Source organism: Solanum verrucosum, unplaced genomic scaffold, assembly GCF_900185275.1.
Source record: "Solanum verrucosum unplaced genomic scaffold, falcon-dt-bn FXZP01000229.1, whole genome shotgun sequence".
In the NCBI taxonomy this organism is placed as follows: Eukaryota; Viridiplantae; Streptophyta; class Magnoliopsida; order Solanales; family Solanaceae; genus Solanum; species Solanum verrucosum.
This window is the reverse complement of record NW_026020011.1, coordinates 1,749,044-1,769,348: the sequence shown is the minus strand read 5'-3', so window position 1 is coordinate 1,769,348 and position 20,305 is coordinate 1,749,044. Positions and strand designations below refer to the sequence as shown.

The following is a 20,305-nucleotide window of genomic DNA, read 5'->3' as shown; positions in this document are numbered from 1 at the left end:
AAGGTTTTAATATTTTATTGAGATAAATAAAATTTTGATGAAAAATTATTTATAAAGTTTAATATATTGTTTGTTGGTTTTTTAATCAGTTTTTTACAATAAAGCATTATCGCATAGTCAAAAGGATAACGAATTTTTGAATTGACTAAAACAAACAAAACGTGGGACTTATAGTGACAAACAAATTATGTTGACAACTCACCCAAACGGTTGTTTGGACATTAAAATATTTTTCATGATTGAATATAGTCATATACGACTCTTTCAAAAAAAATAAAAAATGAATTCCTTCCTAATCGTGCTAAAACATGCGAGCTATTGCGGAGTTTTACCCCCAAAGGATGGCGGTTTGCGGGTTTCCTTCTCATAAAAAAAAATCTCTATATTTTGTTATCTTTATACAAACTAAGACTTAGTTACAATGTATGTTCCCACCAAATGATGCAGCATTCTGCATTTAAAATTAGTGTATGATCTAAAAGAAAATGTCTAATCGTTTCATTCACTAGATGTTGGGACTCAGACTAAATTACAGCTACATCACCCTAGTCCCCTAGTGTAACACTTTAAGCTTCAGTACAAATACAAAAAACAGAAGCAATATGCAAAAGAAGAGGAAAGAAAAGCCAGGAGTCAAATGCTGTACATCACGTAACTATCAGTAGGAAGCTACTTATTTTGTTGTATGTTGAGCTGTCTCGACGTATTGCTCAGCAAGTTTCTTAATTTTATCTCCTTCCTTTATGAGAAAATTAGCATTTTTGTCCTTTGGGTGATACTTCATGACTTTCTCAGTAGTTTTGTCCACAGCCCACCTGTATTGATCAACAGAGATCACACCACTCTTGCAAAGTGGTCTGATGTGCTCCTTCACGTATGCTTTGACCTGCCAGAATATCATTTAATTAGAACAAACATTCCAGGAAGATATCGACAAAGCATGCTACATGAGTCTTTAGAATATTCCCCTTAATTGTTCGTGAACCCTGATAATAAACACGAGAGTAAGTGCTCATTTAGTACCTTCGTTGATACAGAGCTATTGCTGCCTGATTCCTTGTTAGCAGAGGATTTCGATTTCTTGTTCATTTCTAGGTTTTCACTTTTGGCAAGCTTGTTAGGTGAGTTTGGGCATTTGGAAGCAGTGGAGCTGCTACCATTTCCCTGTTCTGAGGACTCTGAAGCCTGTTTGGATTCATCATCTCCATTGCTTTGTTGAACTTCATTGTCAAGCTTGACTGATGCCATCTCAGGATACTTCTCAATCAGCAGCTCTTTATCTGGTCCGTACAACTCTTCACAGTCTACAACAGAGAGGTCTTCATCAACAGGGGAACTATGACCAAGGCAATTTTCAGTCTGGGTAGCTGCAGTTGAGCTTCCAACCACACCACTTGTTTCGCACCCACTCAACAAAGATGTGTCTACAGGACCTTCAAGAATGTCCTTTTTTTCGAGATTTTGAAATTCCAAAGAGCCATCAGATCCCATAGGGTTGATTGTGGAGAAGACAACTTTCAATTTAGATTCTTCTGGTTGCAGCACAGAGATCATTGAAGTTCCAGCACCAGAAAAGTCATCATCATCCAAATTATATTCAAAATCCCCATATATATCAAGTTCTGGAGGATCATCCACTTCAAACACATTCTCTGGCCCGTGATCTTCAACTTCTTTTGATATGCAAATTTCCTCTTTGACTTCCTCCAAGACGCAACTTGGACTATTTGGAGGTGAATCAGACAAAAGTCCAGCATTTCTTAGCGCTTCATTGACTGCTGGATCAGAAGAATTGACATCGCTTACTTCTTCTGATGAGTTGGTTAGAACTTCCGAATTTTGGCAAGGACTTGACTCGGCAACACCAACATTACTGGCATTGTCTGATCTGCGCAGTTCTTGTGAGCAGAGGTTTATATATACTAGTTTGCTATTAGACCTATCAGCAACCTCCTTTTCAATATTAACCGCGTCTGCAATTGCCAGTTCTGTTTCTGCTGTTCTGCGCATAACTGGCAGATTTGCTTTCTTTAGAAGGTGCTCAGTGAGACGGTGAAGTTGAGCCTGAGAGAAAAAATAGTGGACAAAATTTGATAAATGATATATAACCAAGAAGAGTGATTTGCTGCGGTTATAGGAGAAAAGAGAAAATCCCCTGAAGTGGAAGCTATATACTGATTAAAGACGGATAACATTTTATAAAGAAAAAAAAATCCCCTATGATTCATATCTGTTTATATTATAGAGGGAAAAACTGCACTATTTTTTGAGAAAGGTAACATGTAATAAAAATGCGGCACCATTCATCTCTGGGTTTATCAATCTGTAATCCAATAAGCAACATACTAACAAGGGATTTTGATATGTCATTATTCTGTATTGTTCCAATTCTACCCAAAGTGATAAGACTTTGAATAGATCCTATTATGACAAGTGAAGGATAAACAAGGGTCAATCAACATATGGAATAGATGCTGGCGGAATTGTGGTGATAATGTAGATATCTAGTGTGAGAATGATTAGCTACCTAAGATAATATAGCTATCTCCTAGAAGTTCAGGGTTATCCATTATTTGAGAATCAAAGACCAAATAGGAAACAAAATACAGAGACATATTTCACAATAGTGCTTTCAGTAGCAAATGCCTCGCTGCTTCAATAGAGTGTTAAGCAGATGAAAAACAACAAGAAAAAGAAGTGTTGTGAATTTTCCGGCATTAAGCGCAAAGCACGAATGAAGTGTGAGCTTTAAGGAAGAAAGATGCAAATGAAGAAAAAAAGAAACTGTATTCAATTCAAGAATGATGACTATAGTATAGACACAAACAACAATTATATTGACAAAGGAACTGAAAAAACTACAATTAAGTGAAACAGTTTTTGTTTCGTGTGGTCTCATTCAAGACAAAGCCAATGGGTGACAAGACGTGAGTCTTAATGTTTTGGTGTGTGAACTGGAGCTATCTGTGGAAGGTGAAACACTCAACCTGCTTTGCACCTAACTCAAGAGCTAAACGCACCTCCACCTCCGTGTAGGAGTGAGCCTAGTATACTTAGCTAAGGAAATATAGTGATGGCTAATGGTGGTGATCATCGGTAGTGATTAGTGGATGTAATGGTGGTTGGTGATGATGATCGTAAATGGTGGTTAATGGTAGTGACGACTGACTGTGGTGATTGGTGGTGGTGGTGGTGGTGGTGGTAGTGGTTGTGGTTGAGGATGGTGGCAGTGGGAGATGGTGATTTGCGGTGATGGTGGTTGTGGGCGATAGGTGAAAGTAGACATCTTAATTATAATAAAACTTTGTTATAGATCTTAATCATTCATATCTATTCAAACCCAACCCCTTAAGTGCTTGTGGATTTTAAAATAAACACACTTAATGATTAAGATGCAGACCTAAGAACAAACAGACTTAATGACTGAGATCTGAATAATTCAGATTAAGACCTTCACTAAGTGCAAACAAATCAGGCCTTACTCTAACATTCTAACACCTTGAATATCAAAGAGAATAGAATAACAAAATTGTCACCCTGGGGAACGAGTAACTTGGAAAAAACTTTATATGAAAAGGATAGTGCTTACCAGCCTGACCGACATGGGGATTTTATTATGACGACTGGGTGCCAAAGCTGGTCGCATGTCTTTTGGTAGTTGAGCCTGCTCAAAAGTTTAGAAACAAGAAATGAGCAGGTGCAGAACAATAGGCAGCAAACAAATGGTACAGAAGGAAAAAATATTAACATACCAGCAAAGGATAATTATTTTTCGGCACTGCACTGTCCTCTTCATTTTCCAGGGTTCCACTCTTGCTTGTTGCTGCTGTTTTTCTTGCAAGCACCTCTAAGGCCCACTTCCTCTTATCACTCCTTGTATTATCACATTTTACTGTTATTTCCTCCTTGGTACCCAATTTCAAACCACTTGAGATTGATGTAGACGGCCTATCAGTGCCTTTGATTGGAAGTACATTTCTGGTATTATCAGCCTTAGTGGTCGGGACACTTATCTTGGTCCCCTTAATTTCCAAGGAAGAAGCCACCACCAGAGAAGCCACATTTGCAGGTGGAACTACATTGGATGGACTAGGAAAAGATGTTGCTGAAGTGTTTGATGTTGATCCATTTTCTTTGTTTTGATCAGCAACAACAGTAAGGGTAGAGACAGGCTTGATACCCTCCTTTCTTGGGAAAACCGAATTATCTGCTAAATATAGCCTTGAAAGAATGGAAGACTTTCCTTCCCCTTCATTCACAGGCTTTGTCGCTGCATTCTCTGAATCATCTCTCAGGAGGTCAAGAACCGACTTCAACGTCTGAATCTTCTCAGGCTTTGACATGTTTGAGCATCTGTATTTCCAAAATTCTACTTCACAATCGCGAGTCCATGCTCGCCGTCGTCTTCCTCCAATACCATAAATTTTTTTGGTTAGGTTTTCACGTACTTTTCCCTTCTGCAACAGTGACCTCTTTGCCTTCAGATCCACAGAAGGCTTCTTAGTTTCAGTTGAAGATCCTGTCACAACTGCTCTAAAAGCAGTCAGAAGTTTTGGGTCAAGCTGGTTTTCCCCTTTATCCCCATAAGACTTGTTACGAACTGCTTCTCTAATTTCTTTCCTTAGATTTTCAACTAGCACTGATGAGTCCTCATCACCAGTTCTCCGCATGATCTTTTTAACCCTTAGGCGAGCTGCACTTTCTCTTTGTTTAGAGGACATTCCATCCTGGTTGCTATGAGCAAGCTTCTTCAAAGTTTTACGACCTGTTCCTTTAACTATATTCATTATGTCAGAGCTAAGATCTTTATTTTCAGGTTTGCATTTCAGTTTCTTGTCCTTCGAGATGATTGCTCGAGGTTTATCGGAGTTGTCTGAAGCAGATACTGGAAGTTGGTCCTTTGCATTAATTTGCTCACTGCTTCCCTCGATTTTTACTCTCTTCAAATCATAGGCAAGCTCAGCTTTGGCTCTAATGCCTCCATCATCAGTATTTCTGCAATCACTATCAGAACTATAAGCAATCCTAATAGTAATGAAAGGACAAAAGCAAACTTAATAAAGAATGTCGCAGCTGTTACATATTTGGTTCTACCAGGTTTCAGATAGAATGATAGTAGCTACTTAGAGAGCTTAACTTCTATAACTCTTGATGATTATTATATCTCCAGAAAACTAGCTTATCATGACAACAAAACAGACTAGTGATAGCTACTTTCGATTCATGCTTCATAGGATTATATTTTATGTGAACCCAATACAGATGAATATGGGGAAACTGGAAAGAAACATTGAATCATTTTCAAAAATTGATTAGGTACATAAATTTGGAATAGTAAAATACCAGATTAGGCAATTAAGATCTTATCAGTATGCAAGAAGTTTCAAAAAGAATCCCAGGTCAGGTCCCGAAGAGTCTGAGCTTTTCCGGCCAAATAATAGGACTTGACATGCCTTTATCACTTACAGAAAGAAAAACTGAAGTTCCAACCAGTACAAAGAAAAAGAAAATTGATAGGCAACAAGCAGACTGCATGTAACATTTGGAAATATCTAGATGTTTAAATATATCAATCACAAAAAATATGAGGATGCATTACAATTCGATGTCTATCCTTAGTTTCTCTGTCCTAAATAGTAATAAAAAGATCAAAGTTGTTCAATGACTTCAGTCACATGGAACATCGCAATTTTACTAATATGTATTACAGGGGCAAATCCAGCTCCAGGAGAGTCATGCCAAATGATGCACAACTATTAGCCCACACGTTTTTTTTCAATTAGTCACTGGCAACTGAGCTGAAGCCACTTAAGTAACCCATGTAAAACAAAGATCATCACAAAGGATGTTACAACTTTGTAAGACTGGATGCTAGCATCAGGATTTAAACCTTAAGATAATAAGAAATAATGATCCTATATAAATCAAATGAAGAGGTTTGATTGCATAATACCTGTTTTCTCTGCGCTTTCTCTTTAGACTGGAGGCCACAACCTTGTCCTCGTTCTTATCAGGTATCACTTCTTCACCTGACACATCAACAGCAAACACTTCAGAGAAGAAGCATATGCAAGCATGTATGTACATCTCAATAAAGTTTATAACGAACTAACAGTTTTCAGGAAGCAACAATGCTCATCCAATATTTGTATAAGTTGTCTGCTACAGCCTACGGTCATATACCTGGACGAAGGCATTCTGATGTATTCTTCGGTCGTGCAGCTTGAAGTACTTGATCTCCAGCAACCTTCATATTTGTTATGTCTACTGGAGATGCATAGAACATTAATAGCTTAACTATTTTATCTGCCCCAGCTTAAGATAGATCTCCCAATCCAAAGGAACAAAAGAAATTCCCGAAACATTGTAAGCATACCAGTAGATGCTGAACATGAGTTCTCAGACAATCCCAGATGAATATTTAGATTTGGTTGAATCAGTTCATTATTAAATAACTGCGTCGATGCATCAGACTTCACATCCGCGGGGGTAGCAGGCTGCGCAGAATCTGGACATTCATTTTGTCGCAAGGACAGTTCTATACTGGGAGTATCAGGAACAGGATCAGGTACCAAAATGCCAGTATTTATAGACTCTTTAGTATCTAGATTTGAAAGTTTTCTGCCTGGTATTTCACCCTGATTGTTCCTCTCAACAATTGAGATGACAACAGCCGTCTCACCAGCATCAGCAACAGATACAGACACTTCCCCTGAAAAAGAAGCCTCAAGCAAACAGTTATTGCTGGCATTTTCTGGACCTAACTTCTTGTAAGGTGCTGACTTTTCGGGTAGCTTGTCAACACATCTGCACAGTGAGATAACGATAAGAATTATGTTTAGAACCACAGCAGGTGCTCAAGATGAAAATATCAACTTACCTCCATCCAAAGATACATTGACTAATAAAAGTCTATGTCGAAGGCATTTTAAGAAGGACTTTTTTAGAGGTGGTATTTTATGCAAATTACACATTTTATGTACAATTCTGAGCAAGACAACAGATCGTAACCAATCCTGAATATTCTAGGCATGTATTATGTCTAGACTTGTAAAAATACATTCAATCCGAACACTTGTAAGGAATTTTAATAGAAGGATCTACAAGTTGGTAATTCGAGATAGCGAACCAATGACAATACATCCAAATTTAATTTTCTGTCTAGTATAATGTGAAGTCACCTTTATGAGTTTTTGTTCTTTCATGAAAAAATGGATTGGGATGATCTGAAGGGCCAAATTAATTACATATCAGTTTCATCTGTTTAACTTCATTATACATACACTCTTGTAGAAGCTGTTTTAGCTAGAGAAATTCACAAGCAAAAAGGGGTACAGCTCTATCTTCTACTTCCACGCTCAATAGTCTTTATAAAGGAGAACTTACTCAATCTACATCATAGTATCCAACAGTTTGTGAAAGATCCATGTCTTGATATAACAAACATTATGCTAAAGTTTACTCCTTTGATGAACTTGAGAATGCATAATTAAATGGAATAGACTGAAAAGATTGTAAAACTCTGTTATTCCCTCAAACATGGTTGGACATTCTTAGTAAATTAAAAAGATTATACAAACCATATGATAGGAAGCCTTCTCTAACATATATAGTGTATCTTGTCAGAGAGATGACAGTCCAACAAATTTGTAGGTCTCATGAGGGGTAATTCACTGGAATTTAAGATTCAAAAGAAACCTGCAGGATTGGGAGATAGAAGAATTTCATAATTTGGTTGAGATGCTGTATGGGTTGGACACACCAAACAATACATCAGATGCAGGGAGGTGGTGGGAGAGTGGAAATGGATTTTTTAGTCAAATCTTATTACAGGAGCTTATTGGTGAGAGAGGAATGTATATTTCCTCACATGCTATTTGGATTCCTAGAGTACCGAGAAAGGTGGGTCTTTTCGCATGGTTAGTGGCATGGGGTGCGATGTTGAGTCTTGACAGCTGAAAATTTGAAAAAGAGGAGGATCATTTGTGCCAGTTGGTGTTTTGTGTGCAAAAGCTCAGGTGAAGATGTACATCATCTACTATTGCATTGTAAAGTGGTTAAGCGGTTATGGCAGGTGGTTCTGAGTTTGTTTGGAAAGCAATGGATGATGTCGGGCACAATGAAGGAGGCATTGTAAAGTTGAACTCACCGGAGGGGGAAGAGAAGTCCAAGGGCATGGAGAGCGGGACTCCATTAGCAACTATGTGGGTTATTTGGAAAGAGAGAAATAGGAGGACAGTTGAAGGGGTGGAACAAGTTTTTGTAAGCTTGCAAAGTGGCCTACTGTGTCTACTGTCTAGTTTCTTTTTGCTGTACTTAAGAGGTCCCTATTGGTATAGAGGATTGGTCTCTTTTGTTGAGAACCATATTTTGGTGTAGGTTCTCTTCTTTTTGGTATACTGCACTATACAGGGTTTCCCCAATTGTTAGTAATATACTTTACCTTGTTCAAAAAATATAAACTACAATTTATGATTTTAGGCATGATTACAAACCCTAACCAATTATAAGTATCCTAGGCATAATTGCAGTAATTAAATACAAATCATCATAATATTTGCGTAGTCTCAAAAAAAAACACGTGGCTGCTAAATAAACATATAAACAAAGAATGTGGAACTAAATATTCATGTTTGCTTACCTTGGGCATAGCCATGTACTTTCAGAAGTGTCCTCAGGGTCAAATCCAACACAAAAGGCATGATACCTACTCAAATATATGCAAAGAATCAATCAGAGGAGAAACCCTTGAAGAAAAAAAGCAGGGAAATTAAGAACTTCAGCTGCATGAAGCACTTCCTAAGTTTAAGTATACAGTCAGAGAAAAGTAATGGAAAACCCCACTGCTGGAGAAAGTGATAACATCATTTAGAAGATACATAAGCAGGCTTTTAGATGGGTCTGTCTCCGTTACCATCCTAAGCAAAATAGATGTTGGATTGAACTCAACTCTAGGTCATGAGATTAGGATTCCCCAACACTATATGAGGAGACAACAGTCGATTCCAGCAACCAATGTGGAACAGTCTAACATAGGCAACAAGAATATCCATTTGGGTACCTTGTGCAAGTCAAAGTAGGCCAAATTTTGAGATGGATGGAGTAAACTATTGTAGAATATGTAAAATATTTCAAGAAATTCCACAATAAAGAGTATGTCTGGCGAAGCCCATGCAGTACTTCTCAAGCTCTCATCGAATGCGCCATGTTGCAAAGCTTATACCACCCATCTGTAGATCACTCTCCTTACTGCATCTTAGGTCCATAACTATGATGTTATCAATTTTATGCAAACCTTCTGAATACATCACAACATTATGTTCCATCAGTGCTTCGTATAAACACAAAGGCAATCATTCTTTCAACAGGCAATGAGGAAAACGGAGAAGGAAAACAAAATAACATAGGGCTGTATTCATCTTTTCACATAAACCAGAACATAGAATTATTCAACTTATCAGTTGGCAATTATTTTACTAAAACAGTCAATATTAGAGTAAGAAAATTGATTACCATACCATAGATCACATGAATCACAAGCAATTGACGTATCAAGATTCAGATCTCCTTCATTTGTAACTGATCCAGCTCGAACTTTGCAGCCATCTCCATCCAAGCAGACAACTGCCTAGAAAAGACAAAGCATAGTAATTACAGACCAAAAGTTCATTTCCAAGATAAGAACGCAATATGACAAAAATAGTCACCAAAACCCCAAAAATCGACAAGATTTCAAAGATTTCCAAGAAGAGACAACCACTACTAGAAATACTCTGTTTCATTAATATACAAGAAATCTTAATGATATGACAGCAATGAATGTCATAAGAAATATAATCTCAGCTTTCCTAACCATGAAACTATTACATTCACCTAATAGAATTTTGTTCTAGTGTAGGAATTCAAATGCTAGCATCTGAAAGCATGGGAAAACGAAATGAGAACAGATAGTATGTTGCATGACAAAGAAGTGAAGAACTAACACAGCTTTACAAGAGAAAAACAAGGATTCGGGAAAAGGGTAAAAACAGAACCAAGGAGGCTATTTCATGAGTAATTTATTATGTGCAAGGACAACTCTGAGTTGATCAAAAGAAAGTCATCAGATTTCACAATGTATTTATTTTATGTCAGGCTATACAGGTATGGCTCCCTTAGAGATTGGGCCTTGGGGCGCCAGTAAATAAGGTGGACAACAACTATTCACAGTCACTGGAACATGTTAACTCACATTCTCGTCGATATAGTACGATGGGAATGAAAGAGTATTAGTCTTCCCTTCAATGGACCAATCATCATCTCTGCAAAGATCAGAGAGTTAAACTCAATAGTAATTACTTGCAATTAACTAGTAGATAATAACTAATCAAGCCACTGCTAGAGAATGAGCATTATTAAATTAAACTTTCTCAGAAGATATACATGATATAAGATTGAAGATCTGTACTGCAAGAAGAAAATATCTTTTTTGGACAATGTATCTCAGAAGAAATTTTATGAAGTTAAATTTTAAAACTCGACTATGGCTAGAAGCTTTCACCATTTCCCATACTGGCATACTCAACAACATTGAACCTCAAGATCCAAACTTTTCAAACTAAGGAGGAACAATAAATGACAGAGAAACCTGCAAGAGCAATTCAAATAGCAAGTACGAGAATCAATTGCAGTAAATCTAAAAAGTTCAGCATCAGCTTCAAAAAGAAAATTGAGATTTCTGATGATAGTGAAAAAGTCATCTGCAAGTGTATATTTGCAGCATCATATGAGCTGCAAATATGCAGCCTTATGGAAGTGTTTGGAACACACCGTCAAATGCCATTAGCAAAGACCAAAACATGCACACAGAAAGAGCTTATAAGTAGATTTTTGTAGTATTCCAGATCATCATTAGGTCAGCTGTGTACAATCATGAAGCACAAGAAAAGGGCCTACACAAACTGTAGAAAATCTTTGGTGTCCATTTTGAGGAGGGAGGAATTGTGCAAATCTTAAGGATTTGCAAAAAGGTTTTAAATTTCACTTGTGATTGCCGAATATTTCCTCTGAACCAGCACAACTGAGGCTTTCTTCAGTTCTCACATTCGTGGAGAAATATACAGATGGGGTCTTCAGCATTTGCAAAAAAATTCACTTTTAATTATCATGTGATTTACTTTGAACCAACACAACTGAGGCTTTCGAGTTCTCACATTTGTGGAGAAATACATAGGTAGTGCTTCCAAGGATTTCAAAAAGATATTTCACTTGTGATTGCCAAGTGATTTCCTTTGAACCAGCCAAACTGAGGCTTTCTCAGATTCTCTCATTTTCGGCTTTATTTCTTAAAGTTCTTTGCATTTTCCTTATTTTTGGCTAGTATATCCACATTCCAAGTTGTTCAATCTTACAACTCGAACAATTTCAAGATCACACATTCACTGACAACCCTCCTTTGGGTGTTGCATCTTACATCAAGTGTAGAGTTGCAGATAGTGGTTCTGCCAATTATATGGTTCTCTTTTCTTTTCTCCAATCAAATTAACAAATAATGAATTTAACTGAATCTTTCTTTTCAGTAATGGATATACCATCACTGAAAGACGTAGTGGACTGATATAAGTTTGATAAAGAAACAAACACGACAACTATACCTGGTATATAAATCCTCATCAGTCTGGCTGCCCCCTATGGTATCATATACCTTCACGAAAATTGGTAAGAATTAATTGGGCTCCTTGAAGATCTTATAATATAATTTTACGAAATGTCCCAGCAACAAAACTTTGTTTGTCTTCATCAAAAAAAATATTATGAAAGTAAAATAGCATAGCTCACGGAGTGAACACAAAGCTGTGGAAGAACATATGGAAGAAAGAAGCCCCCACCAAAATAAAATGTTTCTCATAGTTGGTGGTCAAAAAGGCTTGCCTCACACATGAAGTACTTCAAAAGAAAGGAAGGACCACCCTTCGGGGTGGCCCAGTGGTTTGGGCTTGGGACTTCCATGTTGGAGGTCTCAAGTTCGAAACCCCTTGCCAGCGAAAGCAAGGGGTTTGCCTTTTGGGTTGAGCTCGTCACACCGGGCTTGCCTAGTGCGGGTTACCTCTCCTATGTGGTTTGCGAGCTATTGCATAGGAGCGGGGGTTTTACCCTGTGCGCACCCAAAGGGTAGCGGCTGCGGGTTTCCCTTGTCATCAAAAATATAAAAAAAAATTAAAAGAAAGGAAGGACCCAGATGCTTTTTGTGTAATGAAACTGGGGAGACCAACTATCACCTCTTCCTACACTGTAAAGTCACTGCTCAACCATGGCATATGCTCTTCTCTCTCACCAAGACTGAATGGACAATGCCTGAGCATACAGCTGATCTAATAAGCTGTTGGATCAGAAGAAGGGGGAGCAAGAGTCAGAAGAAGTAGTGGAGGATAATCCCATCCTGCATATGGTGGTCAGTGTGGAAGGAGAGAAATGGGAGTTGCTTTGAAGACAAATCAAAGTCCATCCATGTTGTGAAAGGGAACTGTCTATCCACACTGTTTGTATGGTGTAAAGGAAATTGTATAGAGGAAACAGAAGATCCTGTAGATTTCATAGGCTCTCTGTAATCTAGATTCTATTTTTACTTCCCTTGTAACACTTTTGGAGGTAGCCAGCATTCCTTAATGCTGAGGAATACAACAATACCATTTATCCAAAAAATACGAAAATTTCAGAATGACTTAAGATGGGAGAAAAAATCTCAGAACCATCGGCAAAGAAAGAGAAAGTGCTAAAAGATAAGGATGTGACTAAGACACTATTGAACACATTAATGAATTGAGAAAGAACATAAAAACAATGTGAAGCAGCCCCAATAGATCCAGTTACTTACAGGCACACAAGTGATTAATTGAAATTCGCTCTGGCAAAGTGGGCATAAGTTTGTGATGGTAGCCCAGTTGTCAATGCATGTAAAACAAAACCTGAAATTTAAATGACGAGTTAGGGTCATTATTTGTATCTGCGCAAGCAGCTAGTAGAGGATGGATGAAAGACAAAATTTGACGTGTTCATCTCAGAAATGTCCACATTCACAAACGTTTACTAAAGCCTTCCTATGGTATGGAGGTATGGTAACTGGCTCCACGATATCACAACTCATCATAAGCACTAACAGAAGATGAAGATAAAAGTCATGGAACTGGAAATTTGCATAATTTTGGTGATGTGGTACCATAAGCAAAAATAAATATCAGTGTCACATAAACAACAAGACCGATCAAGAATACAGCTGATTTGGAGAGTGAAACTATGCTGAAAATCATAGTTTAGATAAACAATGAATCGTCACAACTGAACCATTCTGCAAAACGTCTACTCCAAGAGAATAAACCATAACTAACACCCAAGAAAAAAAAGTCATGTGTGCTGTCAAGCATAGAAATTTCTGATCTCCAGATACTGTTACAGATACATAGACGGAGTATGCTGAAAAGATCACATCAAGAGTAAATAAAAATAATAAACTTAGGAATGTCGTGAAGGGAAAGGGTTGAGTAAATGGACTGCAATACGAGAAAAGTAAGTCAACTAACTGCGTTTCAGGGAAAGAGGAAAGAGCACAACACATAACAGGAAAAAAGTGAGAAGCCAACGGTCTTTCAAAATAAAAATGCACTGAACATCCATTTATGCCTAATTATAGTCACTTCCTTCTCTATAATAATGTCACACAGAGTGATGAAGTCGGCAAAATAAAGTTTAGTTAATTACCAGTGTTGACAGCAGTCTAGAACTCCTCTATCAATGACAACATCCATACATATCCCACATCTTTCACCATCTAAAGTTGAATAATCCTGCAATGAAATCCCTATATGCTTCAATATAATCTTAGATTCAGAAATTTAACTCATTAGGACATTAGTTTTTAGACTACATAGTCTGGCTCATCTACCGTCATCTTTGAACATATTTAAGACAGTATTCAATTCTCCTTCCAAGAGTTTGCACACCATCTTCGTCAAGTTTCTGATTTTGACTTGTAATACAAAAAGAAAATATTAATCCATGAATTGTACTTCATAAGTTAGTCATTGGGGGTTTAATTTGAACATTATTCATGCATACGCACTGCAAGCACACTTGTATGAGGAGGATAAGAAGAACTTTTGGGAGGTTTTGGATGAGGTGGTGAGAGGTATACAGCATGCTGAGAAGCTTTCGTAGGAGGAGATTTCAATGGACACATCAGGCAACCTCCGAGGGTTATGATGATATATCGTTTTGGGGACAGGAACGAAGAAGAAGTCCCACTCCTGGATGGCGTACTTTTGGGTTGGTGATAGCCAATTCAAGTTTTCCAAAGGAGGATACTTGGATACCTTCCGTAGTACGGTGAGTAAGACTCAAATAGACTATTTGCTCCTTAGGAAGGGTGATAAAAGACTTTGTAAAGGCAGTAAGGTTATCCCAAGTGAGAATCTTATGACCCAAAATGAACTCCTAGGTCCTAGCATTGGATTTGAAGATCAAGAAAGAGAGGAAGAAGAGGGTTGTGGATGACTGACCAAAGATCAAATGGGGTAGCCTGACTATGACCAGTACCCTGGAGATGAGAGAGAAGTTGATGCGTATGGGGGCTTGGGAAGTAGTGTGGCAGTATGTGGGATAGGACTGCTAGATGCATTAGGCAAGCGGCAAGAGAGATGTTGGGGTCTCGAGAGGTCATTTTGGTCGGCATCGAGGGACTAGTGGTGGAATGAAGAAGTCCAAGTAAAGGTGGAGTCAAAGAAGATGACGTATGCGAAGTTGGTGGAAAGTAAAAACCATGAGGAAGAACGGATGAATAGGGAAAGGTATAAGATGGTGAGGAAGAAGGCTAAGTTATCGATTATGGCAGCAAAAAGGGCAACTTTTGAATGTTGGTATGTAGAATAGGAGGACAAGGGTGGGGATAAGAAGTTGTACAAGCTAGCCAAGGCTAGAGAGAGAAATGGGAGGTAATCTACACCAAGTGAAGAGCATCAAGGATGGAGACAGCAAAGTATTGGAAAAGAAGGCAATCATTAACGGAGATGACAGCTATACTTCCATGAACTCTTGAAGAAAAAAAAAGGGGGACAAAGGCATTGTAGGAGTTAGATCAGTCAGAGAGGCGTTGCGATTGTAGGTATTGTAGGTGACTAGGTATATAAAGGTTTAGGAGGTTAAGTTGGAAGAGCATAGGCAGGGCAATTAACAGTAGTTGATTAGAGTTATTTAATGTCATTCTCAAGACAGTGAAGATACTTGAAGAATGGAAATGGAGTACAATGATTCCGTTGTACAAGAATAAGGATGACATTCAAAATTGCAACAACTATAGGGGTATCTAGCTATTAAGGCACACTATGAAGGTTTGAGACAGGGTGGGGGAGATGAGGGTGAGGAGGGACGTGACAATTTCTAAAAATCAGTTTGGATTCATGTCGGGTGCTCAACTACAGAAGTCATTCATCTTGTAAGGAGACTGGTGTATCGGTATAAGGGGAGGATAAAGGCTTATGCCAAAATTCCAAGGGAGAATCTTTGGAGTTGCTTAGAGGCTAGAGGTGTATCTACGGTATACACTAGGGGATCAAGGACATGTATGACGGAGTCAAAACTCAGGTAAGGACTGTGGGAGGAGACTCAAGAGTACTCTGTTGTCTTGAAATATAGAGTTGAAATTTGAACTTGGAGCCTTAAGGTAAATTTGAACCCCCCCCCCCTCTCCCAAACCATTAAGCTAGCCTGTAGTCTTGTGTTTAGAGGATTCAAAATCTATATATGTACATAAAAAAATTACCTTACGTATACAATGTAATTTTTTGTCGAGGAGCTTCGGATGAACACCCTCCCCTCCCCCTAGATCTACCCTTGGGATCAACTCCAAGCCCACTTTTTATTTGTCTTGGTGATGGATACATTGACGAGACAAATTCACGATGAAGGGTCATGGTGTATGTTATTTGCAGATGACATAGTTCTGGTTGACCAGACTCGCAGAGATGTTAATGCCAAGCAGAAGGTTTGGAGACAGACCCTGGAGTCTAAGGAATTCAAGTTGAGTAAGGTCAAGATGGAATATTTGGAGTGCAAGTTCAGTGACGTAATGCATGAAGATAATGTGGAAGGAAGGCTTGATACAAAGGTCATCCAAAAGCGAGGAAGTTTCAAGCATCTTGGGTCTATTATCCAAGAGAATGGGGAGATTAACAAGGATGTCACTCGTCTTGTGTGATAAGAAGATGTCACCAAAACTTAACAGCAAGTTCTACAAAATGGTAACTAATGGTAACTAGACCAACTTTGTGGTATGGGGTGGAAATGTGAATGTGTGGGCATACATACCAGGAGAGATAAGATTTCTGCTTTTTTTTTTTTTTTTTTTTTGAGAAGGTAACAACTTGTATTCTATTCCAAGAAATCAAACCTACCACAACATGTTATAGGTTTACTAATTACAAATGTAGGAGAGTATCAGGAAGATCTTCAACTCTATTAGCGAAATTACTAAGTGCCTAAAACATTCATCATTGATTCTAAATCTTCCATATACTCCTATTTACACCAAAAATGAAACAAAACCAAGCAATTCATCTTCATCTAGTGGATGTTGTTACTTTTGTTTTGGAAGCATGTGAGATTCCTTTATTTCCATACAGACCACTAAATACATAGTGGAATGATCTACCATCTTTATTTATGGTTAGAAATATAGCCAAAGCTACTCTAAATCATCAGGGACTGGACTATATTCATTGGCATCACCCAATATAAGCCCTTCAAATTGATGTACGCCACAAAATGTTACTGATCCTACAGTGAAGAAAGAGGTGATTCATTGCTTCAGCCTCACAGGAAACATCTAGGACTCAGTTAATATATCCCTTTTCATGAAATTTTCCTGAGTTAAGACAACCTGCTTAGCAAGTAGCCAAGTGAAGCAGGACATTTTGAGAGGTATTTTAACTTTCCAAATAAGTTATCATGGCCTCCGGCTACTTGATAAGTTAAAAGGCTTGAACTTATTATAAGCTTCCTTGATATTGAAATTGCCCTGGTTGTTGTGATGCCAAATCAGCTCATCTTGAGAGGTAGATATTCCTTTGAATTGCTCTAAGATTCTAAAGAACTCTACTAATATTTGGATCCTCTAAAATTCATATTTCATCCCTGATTTGACCATACTTCTGCCATAGTGGCCATTTGCTGCTAAATCAGAATGTAGATATCTGGGAAGAGAGCTTTTAAGGTGTCTTTTTTTCTAACCAGCTATCCTCCCAGAAAGAGACCTTCATGTCATTTCCAGTTCTTATCCTGCAGTTTTCTCTTAATTTTGGCCAACGTTTCTGATGACCTCCAGAAGATAGGATTAGAAATGAGGATATCCGGCACAAGGTGGGAGCGAATTCGGTGGAGGACAAGATGCAAGAAGCGACGTTGAGATGGTTCGAGCATGTGAAGAGGAGATGCACGGATGCCCCAGTGCGTAGGTGTGAAAGGTAGCTTATTGATAGTTTCAAGCTATGTTGCTTGGACTCTTTAAAAATGTCAACGAGTGAGTGTCGGATTCTCCAAAAGTAGTGTATTTTTGGAGAATCTGACACGGGTGCAGCATCAAAAGTGAAGAGTCCGCATAACTTAGGTTTCAAGAGAGGTAGAGGTAGACCGAAGAAATATTATGGAGAGGTGATTAGACAGGACATGACACGATTTCAGCTCAGCGAGGCCATAACCTTAGATAGAAGGGTGTGGAGGACACGAATTAGAATAGAAGGTTAGTAGGTAGCAGTGTGTTGTCTTGTTGTCCATTGATATTAGTAGTCGTAGTATTGCTCTTGTAATTTCTTGTCCTTTGATTTCTGGTACTATGTGTTGTTTCTTGTACCTTGATTATAGTATTGTTTCATTGTAGCTTCTCTTTTGTTACTATCTGTTATTTTGGTTATTATATGTTGTTTCTTATTCTTCTGTTACTTCTTTTTCGAGACTGCTTTGGATTATTTTTCCTTGAGCCGAGGTTCCATCGGAAACAATCTCTCTACCTCGACTACACTGGGTATATTGTTGTTGTTAAATTGTACTTCATCTGTATAAGCAAATGATGACCCATATTTTGGTCTTATCAAGCTTTAGGGGAGAAACCACATTAACTGCTGAATATTTAGTTAGGCTAACTAACAGAAATTAAAAACCCTTTTAGTTTTTCAACCTAAACACAAGGATTTTTTTATAGCAATACCAATTAACAGGACCATGATAACCAAACTTACATCATTAATTTCATCAATGCAACAGTTTTCTTCATCCATCATTGCCTCCGTGAACAATTCCATCTCCATAGCTCCCGCATACACCTGGAATTTTTTTTTAAAAAAAATACATGAAAAATTAGAGATCAAAAAATTGGAAACAAGTATAGCATAGCTAGGGTTTAACAAATACTTTGGATCATTGAAACAATGAAACTAGGTGCGTAGTGTGTTCATAATCGAAATTCTAAATGTGTAAGCTGAAAATTGAAGATTAATTACCAAATTGTGGAAGCAGAAGTGAATTGGTGATTGTAATGAGGAAATTCGAAGTTTTGTCAGAAACGGGTTAATCTGTAGTTAATCATGTCGATGTGAGGAAAATGGACTCTGGTCTGGACTATGGAGTTCGGACTATAACAATGGATAGGCCCACATTCTTGTATAATCACAAATATTAATTATAAATAAATATTATATTATTAATATTAATTTTTATATATATATATCTTGATTTGTGGAGTTTTTAGAATTTGATCGTTACGTTCTTGATAATATGATTAAAAAGAAAATGTACAATTTAGTCAGCTTATTATGTTGTTAAAAAAAACAAATATTAATAAAATGCATGATAGGATAGCAACAGAAATATCTAAATTTAATTTATTTTAGATCAAAAGAAAATCTCAAATATATGAATAGCAAAGTTATGGGACGGGGCAGGACAAGGCGGATTGGAATGAGACCAAGTCGCAAACTTTTTTCTTTTCTTTTTTACTAAAATGCACATTGGTTATTTACATAAAATAAAAGGGTTGATATTTCTAAATAAGAATTATCAACCTTTCAATTAGATTGTAAACACAAAATTATCAGTTATCACATATATAAGTAGTGCATTTCATGCAATTAAATTATAATGATGACTTGCATATTTATAGATAGATCATTTACAAATTTTATTTTATTTTTTTAAAAATAAAAAATCAGGGTTAACCTTTTTAATTTTCTCTGTAAAGATAAGGAAGATAGCTTTGGAACATGCTATTATTAATATATGGCTATGGGTGTCATGTTACGTTTGATTGGGTGGACAAACTAAAGTAGAATAAGAGATTTAGTTTTTCATTATGTGAGCCCAAAAAAGAAATGTATCCTAAATTGAGCAAGTTTAGTTGATATAATGACACATACACCTACTAGAATGAAACATAGTGGGAATTGAACTCACGTCTTGTTGAGCTCCTCCAACAAGCACCCCATTTGAAGCTTGATTTGTAGGACTGGGAAAACATATACCTTTTGAGTAAGCACAATATTTTAACTTGAATAAGTGCTAGCCAAAAAGTGCATATGCATACAAGTATAATTTTTAATGTGTTTATATAATTAAATTTTTACGTTATTTTTTACTTAAAACTAAAATCAAATTAAATAATATCAATTTTTAAAATTAGAAACTAAAATCAAATCATACCAAAAAAGTGCCAATTTTTTCTTTGGTTTTCGTTTTGGTTAGACTTTTCAACTTTTCATAAACACCTCAAACCACATGATGAAAGAATATTATAATAGTAACTGATCAAATTATCAAGCATAGTCATTTTAATTAACATGGACTGTAAGTGAATTGAGTTTATGAATTCAAATTAATTGTAACCAAAATCATGACTAAAACGGGTTATAAGTGACTCTAGCTTGTGATTCATGATGTTCTATGTTGGAAAAAAATATAACTAGATAGTTTTTAAATAATTATTACAAAAGCATGGCAACTTTAACTCGTTATTAATCCGGACATATAAATATTAATGAGGAACTTTCACATATAGCCATTTAAAAATAGCCTAATTATTCTTCATAGCTATAGTTTGATAATTATAATTCGTAGTTATAGGGAGGAGAGAGGCAAGCGAGACTGGGAGAGAGAGGAGAGAGGCGGCGAGAGAGGGCAAAGAGTGGGAGAGAGGTGAATTGTATATGTATATCGATTAGATAATTATCTATTATACATATATGTATTTGTATATATGGCAAGCGAGATTGGGAGAGGGAGGAGAGAGGCG

At 37.2% G+C, this 20,305-nt stretch overlaps 1 protein-coding gene across 1 annotated transcript; it reads right to left on the bottom strand.

The window, feature by feature from the left end:
* Positions 1 to 568: 568 nt before the first annotated feature.
* Positions 569 to 18,339, bottom strand: LOC125820428 (uncharacterized protein At4g10930). The gene is made up of 14 exons (XM_049499858.1): positions 18,261 to 18,339; positions 13,735 to 13,820; positions 12,854 to 12,944; positions 11,634 to 11,683; positions 10,232 to 10,301; positions 9,519 to 9,628; positions 8,642 to 8,707; positions 6,377 to 6,807; positions 6,184 to 6,267; positions 5,954 to 6,029; positions 3,753 to 5,004; positions 3,590 to 3,664; positions 1,024 to 2,064; positions 569 to 886 (listed from the first exon to the last, which is right to left on the bottom strand). Exons 1-14 carry the CDS (start codon positions 18,327 to 18,329, stop codon positions 674 to 676), a joined length of 3,714 nt encoding a protein of 1,237 aa, XP_049355815.1. The 5' UTR covers positions 18,330 to 18,339; the 3' UTR covers positions 569 to 673.
* Positions 18,340 to 20,305: the final 1,966 nt, after the last annotated feature.

What these genes read in the sequence shown, in the direction of transcription:
- LOC125820428 (XM_049499858.1), bottom strand. Translation starts at nt 18,329, where the DNA reads ATGGAGATGGAATTGTTCACGGAGGCAATGATGGATGAAGAAAACTGT. An exon ending in CTCATGTTCAGCATCTACTG is followed by an intron (nt 6,268 to 6,376) that starts GTATGCTTACAA and finishes ATGCATCTCCAG; the next exon opens with TAGACATAACAAATATGAAG. An exon ending in TCCCCATGTCGGTCAGGCTG is followed by an intron (nt 2,065 to 3,589) that starts GTAAGCACTATC and finishes TTTTTCTCTCAG; the next exon opens with GCTCAACTTCACCGTCTCAC.